The 17,324-nt window shown below is 37.1% G+C and overlaps 1 protein-coding gene across 1 annotated transcript in view; it reads right to left on the bottom strand.

Moving 5' to 3' along the window:
* The window catches only part of THSD7A (thrombospondin type 1 domain containing 7A), a 440,791-nt gene that overhangs the window by 15,912 nt on the left and 407,555 nt on the right, over nt 1-17,324 (bottom strand). Inside the window, exons 17-22 of the mRNA XM_024767036.1 lie at nt 13,636-13,789; nt 10,333-10,477; nt 8,866-8,981; nt 5,341-5,458; nt 4,714-4,859; nt 4,125-4,299 (exon numbers count right to left, since the gene is read on the bottom strand). Of these exons, the coding sequence (XP_024622804.1) occupies nt 4,125-4,299; nt 4,714-4,859; nt 5,341-5,458; nt 8,866-8,981; nt 10,333-10,477; nt 13,636-13,789 (854 nt within the window). The remainder of the gene's footprint in view (nt 1-4,124; nt 4,300-4,713; nt 4,860-5,340; nt 5,459-8,865; nt 8,982-10,332; nt 10,478-13,635; nt 13,790-17,324) is intronic.

The following is a 17,324-nucleotide window of genomic DNA, read 5'->3' as shown; positions in this document are numbered from 1 at the left end:
TCTTTTCATGTGCCTTCTGCCCATCTGTAGGTCTTCTTTGGAGAAATGTCTATTTAGGTCTTCCACCCATTTTTTGATTCTGTTGCGTGTTTTTTTGATTTTGAGCTCCACGAGCTGTTTGTAAGTTTTGGAGATTAATCCCTTGTCAGTCACATTGTTTGCAAATATTTTCTCCCATTCTGTGGGTTGTCTTTTCGTTTTGTTGATGGGTTCCTTTGCTGTGCAAAAGCCTCTAAGTTTAATTAGGTCCCATTTGTTTATTTTTGTTTTTATTTCCATTACTCTAGGAGATAGATCAAAAGAGATTTTGCTGTGATTTATGTCAGAGTGTTCTGCTTATGTTTTCCTCTAAGTTTTTAGTATTCTGTCTTACATTTAATTTTCTTAATATTATTACAGAATTAAGAAATTCTTAATTTTCTTTTTTTGCAATATCTTTGTCTTGTTTTGGTAACAGGCTGATGGTGGCCTTGTAGAATGAGCTTGGGAGTGTTCCTTCCTCTACAAGATTTTGGAAGAGTTTCAGAAGTGTAGGTTTAACTCTTCTCTAAATGTTTGATAGAATTGGCCTGTGAAGTCATCTGGTCCTGGATTTTTGTTTGTTGGAAGTTTTTTCATCACAGTTTCAATTTCAGTGCTTGTGATTGGTCTGTTCATATTTTCTATTTCTTCCTGGTTCAGTCTTGGGAGATTGTACCTTTCTAAGAATTTGTCCATTTCTTCCAGGTTGTACATTTTATTGACATAAAGTTGCTTGTAGTAGTCTCTTATCCTGTATATTTCTGTGGTGTACATTTAACTTCTTTTTCGTTTCTAATTTTATTGATCTGAGTCTTTTCCCTTTTTTTCTTGATGACTCTGGCTAACGGTTTATCAATTTTGTTTATCTTCTCGAAGAACTGGCTTTTAGTTTTACTGATCTTTGCTACTGTTTTCTTTGTTTCTATTTCATTTATTTCTGCTCTGATCTTTGTGATTTCTTTTCCTCTACTAACTTTGGGTTTGTTCTTCTTTCTCTAGTTGCTTTAGGTGTAAGGTTAGGTTGTTCATTTGAGATTTTTCTTGTTTCCTGAGGTAAGACTGTATTGCTATAAACTTTCCTCTCAGAACTGCTTTTGCCGTGTCCCATAGGTTTTGGATCGTCGTGTTTTTATTGTCATTTGTCTCTAGGTATTTTTTGATTTCTTCTTTGATTTCTTCAGTAATTGATTGGTTATTTAGTAACATACTGTTTAGCCTCCACATGTTTCTGTTTTTTACAGTTTTTTTTTTTACTGTAATTGATTTCTAATCTCATAGCATGTGGTCGGAAAATTTTCAATTTTCTTAAATTTACCAAGGCTTGATTTGTGACCCAAGATGTGGTCTACCCTGGAGGATGTTCCATGTTCACTTGAGAAGGAAGTGTATTCTGCTGCTTTCGGATGGAATATCCTATAAATATCAATTAAGTCTATCTGGTCTAATGTGTCATTTAAGGCTTGTGTTTCCTTATTAATTTTCTGTCTGGATGATCTGTCCATTGGTGTAAGTGGGGTGTTAAAGTCCCCAAATATTGTTACTGTTGATTTCCCCTTTTATGGCTGTTAGCATTTGCCTTATATATTGAGGTGCTCCTATGTTGGGTGCATAAATATTTACAATTGTTATATCTTCTTCTTGGATTGATCCCTTGATCATTATATAGTGTCCTTCTTTGTCTCTTTTAATAGTCTTCATTTTAAAGTCTATTTTGTCTGATATGAGTATTGCTACTCCAGCTTTCTTTTGATTTCCATTTGCATGGAATATCTTTTTCCATCCCTTCACTTTCAGTCTGTATGTGTCCCTGGGTCTGAAGTGGTTTGGATTAAATGCTGTGACCAAAAGACATAGACGGACAGAATGGATATAAAAACAAGACCCAAATATATGCTGTCTGTAGAGACCCAGCCATAACAAGAACAAAATAATGCGATTTGCAGTGACATGGACAGACCTAGAGATTCGTCATACTTAGTGAAGTAAGTCAGAGAAAGACGAATATATGATATTGCTTATATGTGGAATCTAAAAAAATGGTACAAATGAACCTATTTACAAAACAGAAATAGTCACAGATACACACTACTATATATAAAATAGATAAGTAATACGAACCTATTGTGTAGCACAGTAACTCTACTTAATGTACTGACCTATATGGGAAAAGAATCTAAAAAAGAGTGGATATATGTATGTGTTTAACTGACTCAGTTTGCTGTACAGCAGAAACTAGCAAAACATTGTAAATCAACTATACTCTAATAAAAATTAAAGAGGAAAAAAAGCCAGTATGGCACTGGCACAAAAACAAAAATATTGATCAATGGAATAGGATAGAAAGCCCAGAAATGAACCCACGCACCTGTGGTCAACTAATGTATGACAAAGGAGTCAAGGATATACAATGGAGAAAAGACAGTCTCTTCAATAAGTGGTGCTGGGTAAACCAGACAGCTATGTGTAAATGAATAAAATTAGAACATTCTCAAATACCATACACAAAAATAAACTCAGAATGGATTAAATGTAAGACCAGACACTATAAAACGCTTAGAGGAAAACATAGGCAGAACACTCTGACATAAATCGCAGCAAGATCTTTTTGCATCTACCTCCTAGAGTAATGGAAATAAAAACAAAAATAAACAAATGGGACCTAATGAAACTTAGAAACTTTTGCACAGCAAAGGAAGCCATCAACAAAACGAAAAGACAACCCACAGAATGGGAGAAAATATTTGCAAACAAACAATGTGACTGACAAGGTCATCTCCAAAATATACAAACAGCTCATGCAACTCAATATCAAACAAACAAACGAACACGCCCCCCCCCCAAAAAAAATGACAACAACAACAGAATTAAAGAATGGGCAGAAGATTTAAATAAGACATTTCTCCAAAGAAGACATAAAGGTGACCAAGAAGCACATGAAAAGATGCTCCACATTGCTAATTATTAGAGAAATGAACTTCAAAACCATTCCTGGGCTTATATCCAGAGAAAACCATAATCCGTAAAGATACGTGCACCCCAATGTTCATTGCAGCACAGATATCATATGATAGCACTATATGTGGAATCTAATGACGTTAGATACACATGAAGTTATTTATAAAACAAACACTCACAAACGTCGAAAACAAATTTATGGTTATCAAAGGAAAAAGGTGAGGGGGAGGAATAAATTAGAAGTTTGGGATTAACATATACATAGTACCATATATAAAATAGATAATCAACAAAGACCTGTACAGCACAGGGAACTCTACTTATATTTTTTAATTATATGGGAAAAATCTGAAAAAGACCATACACACACACACACATCTGAATCACTATGCTGTACACCTGAAACTAACACAATATTGTCAAGCAACTAAACTCCAATATAAAATGAAAATTAAAAAGACGGGCAATTCACTTCCAATCTTGTTCTTTTCTAGCCCACCAATACACTGTTGCCCCTATATCATGACCCCATAGGGTCATGCTTGACACTGAGGTTATTTTGACCTTCTATCTACCCTAAAGTCCTCTGCATCAAGCCCAAATTCCTAATCATTAACTTATCACTTCCTGCTATTTATTTCTAAACTACTTGATATACATTTGCTTTCTACATTTTCCTGCTTGTACCTCTGTGTCCAACACTGAATCAGAATTTCTTTCATTCAAAATTTTCTTCCATAATACTATTTTTTCTCACTCTTGAATGGTAATTTATCTAGGGGTAGAATTTTAGCTATTATATCTAATAGCTAATATATTTTAGCTAATATATCTAGGGGTAGAATTTTCATATTCTCCCTGTCAAGCATGAGCCTAAGGCCTTAATTTCCATTCTTTGCAGAAGTTAAAACTCGAGGCGGGTGAGTGTCAACAGACGCCACGTAGGAGAACTGGACTTCACCCCCACCTGGCAGTAAGGAGGCAGTGCCCCCCTTCATCCACGCTACAGTGTCTAGCTGTTGGCACAGATATTACTGAATGAGAAGACTGTTGACATCTCTTAACTTAAACTTATACGTGCAACCCCTTCTCCACCCTGGTCCTGGTGAGGAATGGCCAAAGTACGAATTCTGTTTTGCTGTTGTTACCTGGGCAAGGCTGGGTGCAGGTTTCCTCAAGAACCACTTTTTTATTACCATCTATAATGGGTTCGATATCAGTACAGAATTCTTCATCCACTACCTTGCTGAAATCATCAGCTGACCCATCACTCACTACACAAGAAATATTCCTTGTTCTGGTCCCTTCGCCACACTGGGCATCCTGAAATGGAGGAAGAAATAATTAGGAACAAAAATAATTCATTAGTTAGCTTATCGCTTACAGTCATCCCTGCACCATTGATTTTGATTTATGAGCAGTTAAAGGAGCATCTGAAACCTTAGGGAAGAAGTCCTATAGGGCAGTAGCTATAAAGCATAGCATGAACAATTTATTTGTTTTCTAGCCAAAGACAGGCAAATAAATTTTCATTAAAATGAATCAGTCTCCAAATGGTTTTAAAATACAGGACAGGGAGTGCTTGTTATCGAAACTAATTAAACAGTTATGAAATGGCAAGGTACCTAAAATCTTTAACAGGAAACATGCTATCTGTAAGCTCTGAAAATATTTCTGAAACCAAGTCTCTCCAGATAAAGAATACACACTTTCATACAACTTTTTGAGATTGGTTACCTGCACTTGGCATGCAGACCACTGGCTGTATTGCCACCGATAACAGGGCTTCACTGGGCAAGGCTTAGACTGTTCCATCAGGGCAGGGCATGGTCTTCCATCACCCTGAAAGGGCTGCGTTACTGTTCTTCTTCGGATCATTTTTCCTTTAAGAGATACAAAGTGGTGCAACCTCAGTGATACACTACAGTTGTGCAAGCATATGTGTATATATATATATATATATATTTTTTTTTTGGTGGTATGCGGGCCTCTCACCGCTGTGGCCTCTCCCGCTGCGGAGCACAGGCTCCAGACGTGCAGGCTCAGCGGCCATGGCTCACAGGCCCAGCCGCTCCGCAGCATGCGGAATCCTCCCGGACCGGGGCACGAACCCGTATCCCCTGCATCGGCAGGCGGACTCCCAACCACCGCGCCACCAGGGAAGCCCAAGCATATGTCTTACTAGGAGAAGGCGTCAAAGACATTTCTTCCGAAATTAGAGGAACAAGTAAGGCTTAGATGTTTTGAATCAGATACCCTGATTCAACCTTTCTGTAGACTATTTGATATGACTTAAAGCAAGAGGGACATTTTATTTCATATTCCTTGACCATCAGTCTAATGCCAAATAAAGCACAAACAAACCTGTGAGGCCACATGTTTGAGAACACTCTGACCAAGGAGACCAGTCAGAAAGCTGACAGTTCACAGGACATTCCACCGTGCAGGACGTGTTCATCTGCCAGTTCTTCTCCAGGCCGAGCTAAAAGGATAGAGGTAGATCTATTTGTACTGACAGGAAGGCATGACCACAGTGCAGTGTTGATGGAAGGAAGAAGGAAGGGCAAGATTGGAGCGGGGATGAGAGGAGAGGAAGAATAAGCAATATGCATAATAAAATAAAAAGATGTCTGCAGTACAAAGACCCAAACTGTTAAAAATATAGTGGTTCAATCCAGGAGAGTGGGAGCAAAAGGAACAGGATGAATAGAGGAGCCCATTTACTCAATATACTTATATATTGTTGAATTTTTTATATAAAAAGTGAAAAAAGGAAGATTTCATCTCCAAATTAGTTGAATTTCCCTAAAGGAGGAATAAATAGGTGGAAGCACAAATATTTTCTATTAGTTAAAAAGCAAGAATATCATCACTATACAGATATATAATTGTATTTGGGGGATATTATTTATTTTTACATGTGCATGTCAAACTGAAAAAAGAGCGAGGTTAAAGACCAATTGCCACTCAAAACCAAAAATATAATGTACTAAAATAATATAAAATAGTTTTAAAGTAAGCTACCTCTCTCAAAAGGAGGGGTGGGTCACTAGAATTTTTATTATGAATATTTTATATACATTTATTATTTTTTAAAAAAGATTTTCTCTTCCAGAACTGATCTCAGCAGCTCACTGTGGTGTAATTGTTATTTTGGCATCAGTCTCTCATCAGATAATAATGTTGTGCATTTTACTGCATTAAGTAGCATTACTTATTTAAGTAGTCTACGTTTAAGATGAAGGATGAGATTTCAAACTCATCCACTGTATATTCAAACATTTAAAAAGTCAAAGGTACAAAGTGGCATTGAAATAGAAAAAATAAGAGCTTCTTAGGAAAGTGCAATTTTTAAAATTAGTCATCCTTGGGGATTTTCAAGACCTTTTTTATTTCTGCATGAAAGTAAGTTTATAGTGTCTAATTTATAGAGCAGAAAATGGCAAAAGAAAGTTTTCCTGAAATGTCATGTTGCGGTTCAAGAAGAACTCTTGGCTCTAAGTTATGCACTGAGAGAGGATCAGATCGACGATTTATGTACCAGATCCCTCTGTAAACACTCTCATTATATTCTCCATCAGTAATACTTGACAAAGCTGAGTATTTGATATGAAAACTTTTACCATATCACTTAATTTAAAATTAAATTAAATCACTTATAATCACTGGAGATTAGAAGTTTTAAGGTGATACGATAAAAATGATGTGTTAAATTTAAGGTACCTAATAGTTTCATGGAGAAAGGTTTTAAATCACAGAATTCAACTACTACTGGCTCATTTATTTTGCTAGAGGGTTAAAAAGGATGTCTGTTTACAGATATTTTGGGTACCCAGTACTAAGACATTTCAACTCTGTACTACTTTTTCTCTTAAATTTGTTGTAGCTACTTTTTCTCCTCTCTCTCTCTCTCTGTCTGTCTATCTATCTATCCTATCATCTATCTAATCTATCATTTATCTAAACATATGTTCAGGGATAAACGAATAGGAAAGGAGAAACCAGTTATTAGGTATCTGGTGAATTAATGTCTGAAAAACATCAAAGACAAAAGTGCTATATAAATGCTGGATGGATTTAACCCTAATTTTCCTCTTTGTTGGACAGTAATGCCATCTTTTGGGCTGTTAGAGAAACAGCAAGAGTTAGCTACTGCTGTTACACTCAATTCAAGGTTTGCACATGTATTAGTAGGTAGGCAATCTACTGTTAAAAAAGATAGCCAGCTTTTCTCAGGGCTATTATTTAAGTCTACTGCTTTTTAGGGTGGATAAAATGGGATATGAGTTGTTTAATCCAATTCCTGCAGAGAGTAGTACTGCTCTCCCTGAATACAGGGTTTACTAAAATGTTATGATTTGAATCCCTGTCATCACAGTATTCAAACATTATAATATTTGTACATAAAAGTAAAATTATCTAGGCTCCTGGATACTTAAAATTACTTCTCAGGTTTTTACCCACGTTTCACTTAAGAAATAAAAGGCCCTATTTATATCTTTGTCCTGTAGTCATGAGATATTTAAAAACTGGTCTTGTATGATTTGGGTTTAGCTTTCTAAAAGCTCTCAGAGCTATTAATAGTTATCTCATTCTGACCCAGGAGGACACTTACATGTGCATTTGCAAAAAAAGAGACATATTAACCAACTAGAGGTAGACCACAGAAAGCTCTCCAGCCTGTATATAACTATAATAACGTTCATTAATAATAATGTTATTTTTGTAATGATCACATCACTTCGATGTTATTAGTTTCAAAGCCAGACTGATTCAGGTATAAAATTTCTGATGCAATCTAAAGCAGTAATTGACTAAGTTATGTTATAAGATGATAGAGCAATTTATTAACTCAACAATTTGCTTTCAGCACACTTGGGAGCTCTGTTCCCATGGACAGAGATACAGACAGTTAAATTAGGTCCACATGATAATATCAGAGATATCAAATGGATTAAAATATTTCCATCTTGAGTTTTCCCTTAGGAGTTTGAATAATTTACCACAAGCTTATAATAACCCCTAGAATGTGTAGACAGACGTCATGGTCCCAAGTCTACTGAGCCCTAATGAGGTTATAAGTTCCTCCTGGGTGTTGCCCGTCTGTGGAGGCTGTTGGTTATCTTGGTTCATGTTTAACCCAGTGGCCTCAGATGCAGCAGGAGTCAAAATCTGTCAGGAATGTGAGTGCCCTTTTGGTCTGGAAACCAGACAAAATAATCAAAACCCAAAGTGTAGCTTCATGAATACTACCGAAGGACAACAACTGTGTTTTCTCGCGTTTCCTAAGGTCATATTAGAAATGATAACATTACTTTCATAAATTGGAGAATTAACAGTTACAATTCTCTGTACCTAAAAGACACTAATGGCAGACTCTATTCCTTTGTTTGAACTTCAAGCTCTCTCTTATCCAGACCTGAGTCTTAGACTCTCACAGCTGGGTATTAGATCCTAATATCAAAATCTGCTACCGAACCACATGCGATCAATGTTTTGCAACAGAGAGAATAAATGATGGCTCTTGGCAGGTGTCCCAGGGAACACAAAACTCATATGAAATTACGAAAGATGATGAGTAGTCTGATGAAGATTTATTGCCTTTATTCACCTTGATTACTTATTGTTCCCCGAGCATTTCTTTCAGAATAGGCTAATTAGCATACCTTTGGGCTCCAAGCAGAACAAAATACAGGAAATTATGTGTAGAAATCAGTAGTGTTGGACAGTGTCTCTTTTCAAGAGAGTGTTCAGCAGCCTCTGAATAGTGCCGAAAACATCTGCTGGCAACGAGCTGCATAAAGCGCTGGTCAGGTCACTTGGCTCAGCATGAATTGAAATTATTAGGGAAGAATTTACTCGCAAAGACATAACAAAGCATCCCCTCACCTCTTCACAGTATTTCAGGTTAACCGACTTGCCATCACTTCGAACACAATCCAGCATCCTCGTTTTCATGCCATTTCCACAAACTGCCTTCTCACTCAGCTGGCACGTACTCCAGTCTGGAAGGAAGGGAGCATATCAGAACAGAAGGCCATGCATGAACCGGATTTCAAATGAAACTCGGATGACCTGAATCCCATATTTAATTCACAACTGCATCCTAAGCCCCGCAATCAATCATCCCACACGCAGAACGTATGGGCCCCGGCTTTGAACGTATCTGGAGTCAAATGGAAATGCTGGCGTTGCACATCGCTACAGGGACTATTCCTGAGGCAGATGTCTCCCTGACAATCTTGCTAGCTAGCTGTTTGGTGATACTGTAGAAATGGCTGTGGCCTGCAGATCAAATGTCATTTAAAAACTTTTCCTAACGAAAGTAGAAATCTACATTTCTGTTTAAGCAAAATAATCATAATTTTAATGGCTCGTACTTTAGGTAGTTATATCCAAATAAAACTGTCTTTCACTTACTGTCCGTACTGTAGAATACTGTAAAATGTACGCTTATTTATTTCAAAATCACTTTGGCCATATTTGTTTAATTCCCTTTATTATATGTCTTTTGCAAAATAATTCTTTCCAGGGTAACGTAGCATGCCCCAGAGAACTGTGATTTCATTGTGTCATGAAAGGAAACTGAAGAGAAAAACCAAAAGAAGCAAAAAGTCAATCTGACTGCTGTGTGTCACTGTACAGTTTCTGGGGTTTATTTTGGTGTGAAAATTACTTAGGAAAAATTCCAGAGTAAGCTTCAGTGTTGGCCTAAGTCATACAAACCATGAAAGTCTTCTTTCCTAGAGTATATACCTTGATGGTATGAGATGAGGGTTTGGGAAAGAAATGGAATTTAGAATAAGCCTTTTTTTCCTAAAAAAAACACTCATCTATCTTTTTTCACCTACACCTTTGATAATATTTATATCTCTGAAATGTTTATATTCTCTTCACGCACTTCTTGGCAAGCTTAAGATCGCTGATGTCTTTACAGCAGACTAATCATGCCTATGAACTGCCCCCACGGAAAGAATTGTTGTCCCAGTATTCACAGTGATTAAACACATTCTGAAGAAGAAAGACATCTTTCAATAAACTGATACCCATGGGAAGATATACCTTTTATGTGCACCTTCTGAAAGTGGGAGGGTGGCTTAAATAGGACCCTTAGACTATTCTCCGTCTGCCTTAAGAGCTAATGTTTGTGTGATAATTTCATTCTCTATTTTGATGTTTATGAAAAATAAGGCAGATAAATATTTCTTTCATTTAATACGGAATTATTTCTGGGAGAGTAAGCAGCATGTCCAAAAGGCACGCAGATGGAGTTGAACAATACTTCTGGAAATGCTGCTGAGCTGACAGATGTGGGATTTGACCCTTAACTCTATAAGGAGATGACTGTTCACATACCTGTTACATTATAATCATAGTGGAAGCAGTTTTTGTTCAGGTTACAGGGTTCCTTCTCAACAGCATCAGGGCAGGCTCTTCCTTCATCAGCAGGTTGTCTGATGGGGTCAGCTGACCTTTGCCGGAAACTGCTTTGATTGCAAGGCTGACAAAGAATAATATAACTCCTCAGAAAGGTGAGTACTCAGCCACACAAGGGCTAATGTATTAGGGAGAGCACTGGAGCAAGAGCTAGAACCTTTGGGACACTGGCTAACTTAAACAATCTCATAACGCCTCAGTTTCTTCATTTATAAAATCAAGGTGTTGGATGAGTTTCTGATGTTCCAGCTAGCTCTAAGATGCTGGGAACAGGGAATGTTGTCTGCCATTCCAGTACACAAAGAATGTTGTCTGCTGCCTCAGTTCTACAATGATCAAGGCACCAGCCACTGCAGCTGCTGCAGGTGATGTGCCCTGAGCGAAACAGGATGGAGGAAAAGAGGTAGCATTCTGTGCTTTGGATACTGACCCAAGATAGTTAAGATATGTCTAGGGAATAATTTCAGTAAGCCCAGATTCTTGCATCTTCCTATACCCAGGAAAGCACTAAAGTCATTAACTAGAGATGTCTGTTTTAGTGATTAGCAGTAATCTTTTGATGTCTGACTGTATGTTCTTTCCCAGCAAAAAACTCCTGTTTATCCTGGCTCCTCCTTTACCTTTTCAGAGCAGTTCCTCAGAGCTATCTAAAAGGTTGTCTCCCAGGCTATAATCCTCAGTAAGATCCCCGAATAAAGCTTAACTCGCAACTTTTAAGCTGTGTGTGTTTCTTCAGTCGACAATGCTTAAGAGATGTGTCTAACCTGAAAAGATATCTGCACCCCTTTGTTTATTGCAGCACTATTTACAATAGCCAGGATATTGAAAAAACCAAAGTGTCCATCAATGGATGAATGGATAAATAAGTTGTAGTATAATTATACAGTGGAATATTATTCAGCCATAAAAAAATGAGGATTTCTACAATTTGTGACAACATGGCTGGACCCTGAAGGCATTATGCTAAGTGAAATGTCAGAGATAAACAAATGCTGTATGATCTCACTTATATGTGCAATCTAAAAAACAAAAGAAAAAACAAAACTCATAGAAAAAGAGATCAGACTTACAGTTACCAGAAGTGGGGGTAGGAGAGAAGGGAGAATTGGAGGAAAGTGGTCAAAAGGTACACATTTCCAATTATAAGATAATAAGTAGTAGGGATGTAATGTACAACATGATGATTGTAGCTAACACTGCTGTATGTTATACAGGAAAGCTGTTAAGAGACTAAATCTTAACAGTTCTCATCACAAGCAGAACATTTTTTTCCTTTATTCTTTTCTTCTTTCTTTTCATCATACCTGTTTGAGAAGATGGATGCTACTGAACCTATTGTGGTAATCATTTCACAATATATGTAGATCCAACCATCATGCTATATTCCTTAAACATACAATGATGTCTGTCAATTATTTCTCAGTAAAACTGGGAGAAAAAGAGCCTATGTGTCAAATATTAATAGATACATCACATCATCCATACACAAACACATACATATGGTCATACTAATTATTGTAGATCACTAATACAGAAATTATAATCTATCTATTTATCTAATATAGTTGACAGGACCTGAAACACGGTTTTAAGGGTGAACTTTAAATAACTAGTTATATACAACCTTTATTTTCCTAATGTGCTAATCTATCTATTTATCTAATATAGTTGACAGGACCTGAAACACGGTTTTAAGGGTGAACTTTAACTAGTTATATACAACCTTTATTTTCCTAATGTGAACACATATATGCACACAAACACAACTTAGCACTAATTAAAAAGACTGGTTGCCATTCTCCTACGCGTACAGTCTTGTTTTGAAAACATTTGGTTACTAAGATCAGAAACAGTAACTTAAAATATGATGCTATGGAATTAAATAGAATAGAAAATCATTTGCATATGCTTGTGAAACAGCTGATTCTACTGTTGTGGCCTCTCCCGTTGCGGAGCACAGGCTCCGGACGCGCAGGCTCAGCGGCCATGGCTCACGGGCCCAGCCGCTCTTGGCATGTGGGATCCTCCCGGACCGGGGCACGAGCCCTTGTTCCCTGCATCGGCAGGCGGACTCTCAACCACTGCGCCACCAGGGAAGCCCGAAACAGGTGATTCTTAATTGCAATTTAACCTGCATCCAAGTCAACTGCCAGCCCTGTTTTGCTCCTGCTCTATCAGTTGGCTGCTAATCAGCATCTTTAATAATGTTAACACTGAAATAGAAAATTAATTTCTCCTTGAAAACATGTATCTGTCCCATATTATATTTCAGCAAATTAATTCCACATTAGATGTATCTTTTCCATGATTTGATGCCATTCTGAAGTGTGCAGCTTTACAAAGATGCACAAGGGTAAGCCAGATTTCCCACATCATCAGCCAGTTCTGTTTCAAGTGACTCTCCTCCCAGGGTCCCATGGAAGAGGCCCTACGGGCTGCTGAAATCTAGAAGCTTTGTGTGATTGGAAACTCTCAGCTGGCTTTCCAGGCCCAAAGAGACTCAAGAGTCAGTGTGTGGAAAGAGATTCACTGATGCACAGCTTTCTTCTTTCTACTCCCTTTCTTACCAGGATCTTTTGCGTTTTAGTGTCAGTACTCCTTCTGCCATACCCCTACCGTGTGAAAGATTATGCCTACAATTTTAAAGGGATTGGGCAAAAAGCAAGGGATGATAATAACCTGACACCATTAAAGTATTTTTACTAGATTTTCATTCTTTTTCCCTTTACCTGGAGGGAATCATTATCACCACTGCAGTTTTTAACATGCTGTGGATTCATAAGCAAATGTAAAGGCATTTTTGGGACTTCCCTGGTGGTGCAGTGGTTAAGAATCCGCCTGCCAATGCAGGGGACACGGGTTCAATCCCTGGTCTGGTAAGATCCCACATGCCGCGGAGCGTCTAAGCCCTTGTGCCACACCTATTGAGCCTGCGCTCTAGATCCCACGAGCCACAACTATTGAAGCCTGTGCTGGGTTTAGAAGGACGGTGGAGGAGCATAAAGCTTGCAAGAGGTTGAGCTGTTTCAGTGTGAGTCCAAACATTGCTGATTTTAAATGGCACAGTCATAAGAATGAAGTAGCCAAAAATATGCCTTGCTTTGGTAACTAATTTAGTAACTAATTTAGTAACCAAGCTATTATTTTCTTAATAATATTCTTAAAGCTTTAGTGGTAAGGAATTAAGCAAATTCTACATTAATAAATGGTTAATTGTCTCACCAAAGTGCATCGGGTCCACGGACCCCATTCAGTTATCACACAATCCTCGGGACATGGTAATTTGCATTCTCTAGAGCCCAGAGGCATCTCTTCTGGGTCACAGAGGTAATCCTCTACATGGTCAGAAGGGCCATCCGCTGTGTTCTGCATGCATCTAGAAGAAAACATACCTATCAGTGAAGGAACTGGGACAACTGAACAATGGCCAACCCGTAAGGTACAGGGTTTTTCATAAGACATCACCATGGAGGTGGGGGATGGGAAGCTTTGCATTTAATGAATAAAATTCTCCAAACATAAAGACGTAAAAGGATCTCTGCCTCCCATACCTAGTTGTATAGCTAATGATTTAAAAATCTATGCTTGCATGTATCATAATCTTTTAAAGTTATAGCCACTGTGTATACACTCTGTGTACCTAAACTACGTGTCTTCCTCTTAAAGGAGAGGGTCATTTACACCCATATATGATGCAGAAACTAATGAGTTCACCAAAGATATTCATAGATGGGTTACAATTTTGGAATATAATGCATATTTTTCTTCTGAGGAAAATGGTGAATTCCATGGAGAAGGCAGATTCATATATGATGGAAAACACGGCACACTGAAATCTCCTAGGGAGAGATTTCAGTAAGTGGTTTTGAGAAAGTAACTGATGGCATTTATCAAGTTGTTTTGTCATTTCAAAAGTAATTTTCGCTTCCCATCTGCTGATAACCTTAAAAGAAAGGCAGAAGCGAAGAGACAATCATAAGAATAATAGCACAAATTCTCTAAACGTGGTTGTTGGGATCTTCCTATATCTTGACCTTTTTTATTGTTAGTTTTCCTTTCAACAGAACAAATTCAAACATTTTATTACATTTCATTCTATTGTAAGCAGTCATAAAGGGCTCCTTAGTCATCTCTTGGGAATCTAATTAATGTGGCTAGTACCAGACTTAACTTTTACTGTAGTTAATAATCTCTCAAGGCACTTTTCGAATAGAAGAGAAAAACTTTATCCCTCATTTGTAACTCAGAGAAGGTCAACCAAATTAATAGGTTTGGGAAGAGAACTGCATTGCAGGAGATGAAAAGGAAGGCTTGAGCTCTTAAGCCTCTCAAACCCACTGCAATGTTTTAAACTGTTGGTTGCATTACATTACCAATTATATCTGGAATGTCAACTTTTCTCAGGGATTTACAATCAGTAGGGACATTGCATCTTCACAAATCTCCCCTGCAGAATCACGTTTCTATACAGCGCTGCTAATTTTAAGAGAAATGTGGTTTTCCTGTGGAACGCATTCAAAGACTGGAAAACTAAGCTGTTGGTTATGTCTTAACTGGGTTTGTAAGCTGGAAAAATCACCACACAAATACCCACCTCTGCATTTTTTTGATATTGAATAAATATATAAAAGGTAATCACAAAAATATGCAAATGTAGACAGATTTATATAGTTTCATTGTTGAAGGAAAAAAATAAATTATAAATTTCTCTGGGAGAGTTTTAGTTTCCCAGGAAAAAAGTTCTAGCTTCAGTGGCATTTAAAAAATGTTCTGTTGACAGCAGCTATGAGAGGACGGAGCAGACGGGACAGTTCAATCTCCAAAGTTGGATTTGCTAAGAAAAGATTACATTAATGTGAGGCCCTGACATGATGAACAAGGATTAACTTGCAAAATTACCTATTGATTCAAAGTTAAGGACAGATGTTCAATACTCTATTGAGTAGTTATGTGCATAAAACTTTGTTTTCAAAGGTATTTCTTTTCCTTCGATTTTTACTATACAGGTAATAGATTCATTTTAGGAAAATCACAAGAAATAATACAAATTCACTGCATTCTATCAGAGATAACCACTCTTAACAGACTACTATATTTAAACATATATTTTCATTTCACTAAACAGGAGCAAACTTCACCTACTATCTGTACCATTTAGGAAAAACATCAACAATACATTATAAAAATCTTTTTGTGTTATTAACTGTTTCTAAGACATAATTTTTAATGATTACATTTGAATTCCATCATTTGAATGTGCCACAATTGCTAAAAAACCCTTCTTGTTGATATTCAGATTATGTTTTATTTATTTGAGTTAGTATTAATGATACTTTTATCAGTGTAGAATAGAATAAATATTTGGATCAAGTCTTGAGCCCAAAGGGAAGCACTTTAAGTTCATTTGCTTTCTTCAAATTCCTGGCCTTTTCTCCTTTCCACAGGAGAAGGGATTATGCTGTGAGAATACTGAGCTATTTTAGAAAACAACCACCAAGTTGGAGGCCAAGGGTGGGCCCAGATGCCCACCACAGTTGTAGCAATAAGGGGGGGGCGGGAATTGCCTGCAGAAAATTCAAAAGCAACAGTAGAAATAACCAAATCTGTTTGGTTCTTATTATCATCATGTGCTGGCAATTCTACAAAAATGTTAGTGAAAAATATTCCTTCCCAGCAGGGCAAACCACTACTATTACTCAGTCTTTGATATCACACCATCCTAAAAGAGAAAGAATGAGATATTTTGAAACCTGCTCTCTTATAGACTCTTCCTGAAATGTCACCCAATGCTTGCATCTAACAGGACGTTTGACCTTAATTAGCAGAGGGTAAGGTTTGGGAGGTATACTACTGAATCAAGAAAGAAACATTACTACACAATCAGAAATTCCAATCAATACTGATCTTCTCTTTTCTCTGTTTGCATTAAAAATGTTTACTGGAAAAATTAGTTGACCAGAAAAGTTACTGTGCTTAAGATGTGTTTGGAAATGTTGAGAATACCTATTCACAAAGCAAAAAGAAGCAACATATACACAGCCGAAGGGAAAGCCGAAAGAAGTTCATTATTATAATTTTTTTTAATAACAAAAAACACAACCTGATCAAATTTTTAATATAAGAAAAATATTTTTATATTTGAAAGAGAGATTTTAAATTTGGCAGAAGATTGGTAGAAAACAGAATCTCTGTCCTTTTCTTCCCTGTTTCCCTATTAACTCATTACCTCCACCCCACCTCATCCACCTTTAAAAGTTACTCCATAAAATAACTTGAGAGTTCAGATGGGCTTTTGAAAAAAGAGATAGAGAATGTTTTTACTGGATTAAATGTTTTACATAGTGTGCCAAGGTTTTATGACATAAACGTTAACTTGTTCTACTTTCCTATTGAAACAGATTAAGAAATAGGAATCTTAAATTCATGAAAAATTATGTCATGAGTGAGAATGGGATTCTTCACAACAGGAGTTGTCAGGTTTTGGATGTTTTTATGTTTTTCTTTACTGTGTGTTACTCAGCAGAGTTAGAAGAAACTGGTTGTAGTTAAAGAGTGACAAGAGACTTGAGTTTGAATGCAGCTGTCACTTTACTAGGTGTGTGCTCTCAGCGCACTACTTAGTAAGCACTTCTGAATCTACTCTGTAAAGTGGAGATAATAAAGCCTCATATACTTGTTTCCCAGGTTTGAGACCCTTAAGGATCATATGTAGATGGTGCAGGGATAATTTAATGAGTTAATTTAATTGTATTACAATTATTACAATAATTTAATTGTATTAGGTTTTAGGGAAGTTCTGTGAATACGACAGGGTCTCAGTTTGGAGAAACAGGATTTAATAAAGCGGACAGACATGTAGATGGATCTTTCAAAACAGTGAGGGGTACGTGGGGTATTATAGAACAAGGCCG

Source organism: Neophocaena asiaeorientalis, unplaced genomic scaffold (genome assembly GCF_003031525.2).
Source record: "Neophocaena asiaeorientalis asiaeorientalis breed wild unplaced genomic scaffold, Neophocaena_asiaeorientalis_V1.1 scaffold70, whole genome shotgun sequence".
Classification (NCBI taxonomy): domain Eukaryota; kingdom Metazoa; phylum Chordata; class Mammalia; order Artiodactyla; family Phocoenidae; genus Neophocaena; species Neophocaena asiaeorientalis.
This window is presented reverse-complemented; position numbering and strand designations above follow the sequence as displayed.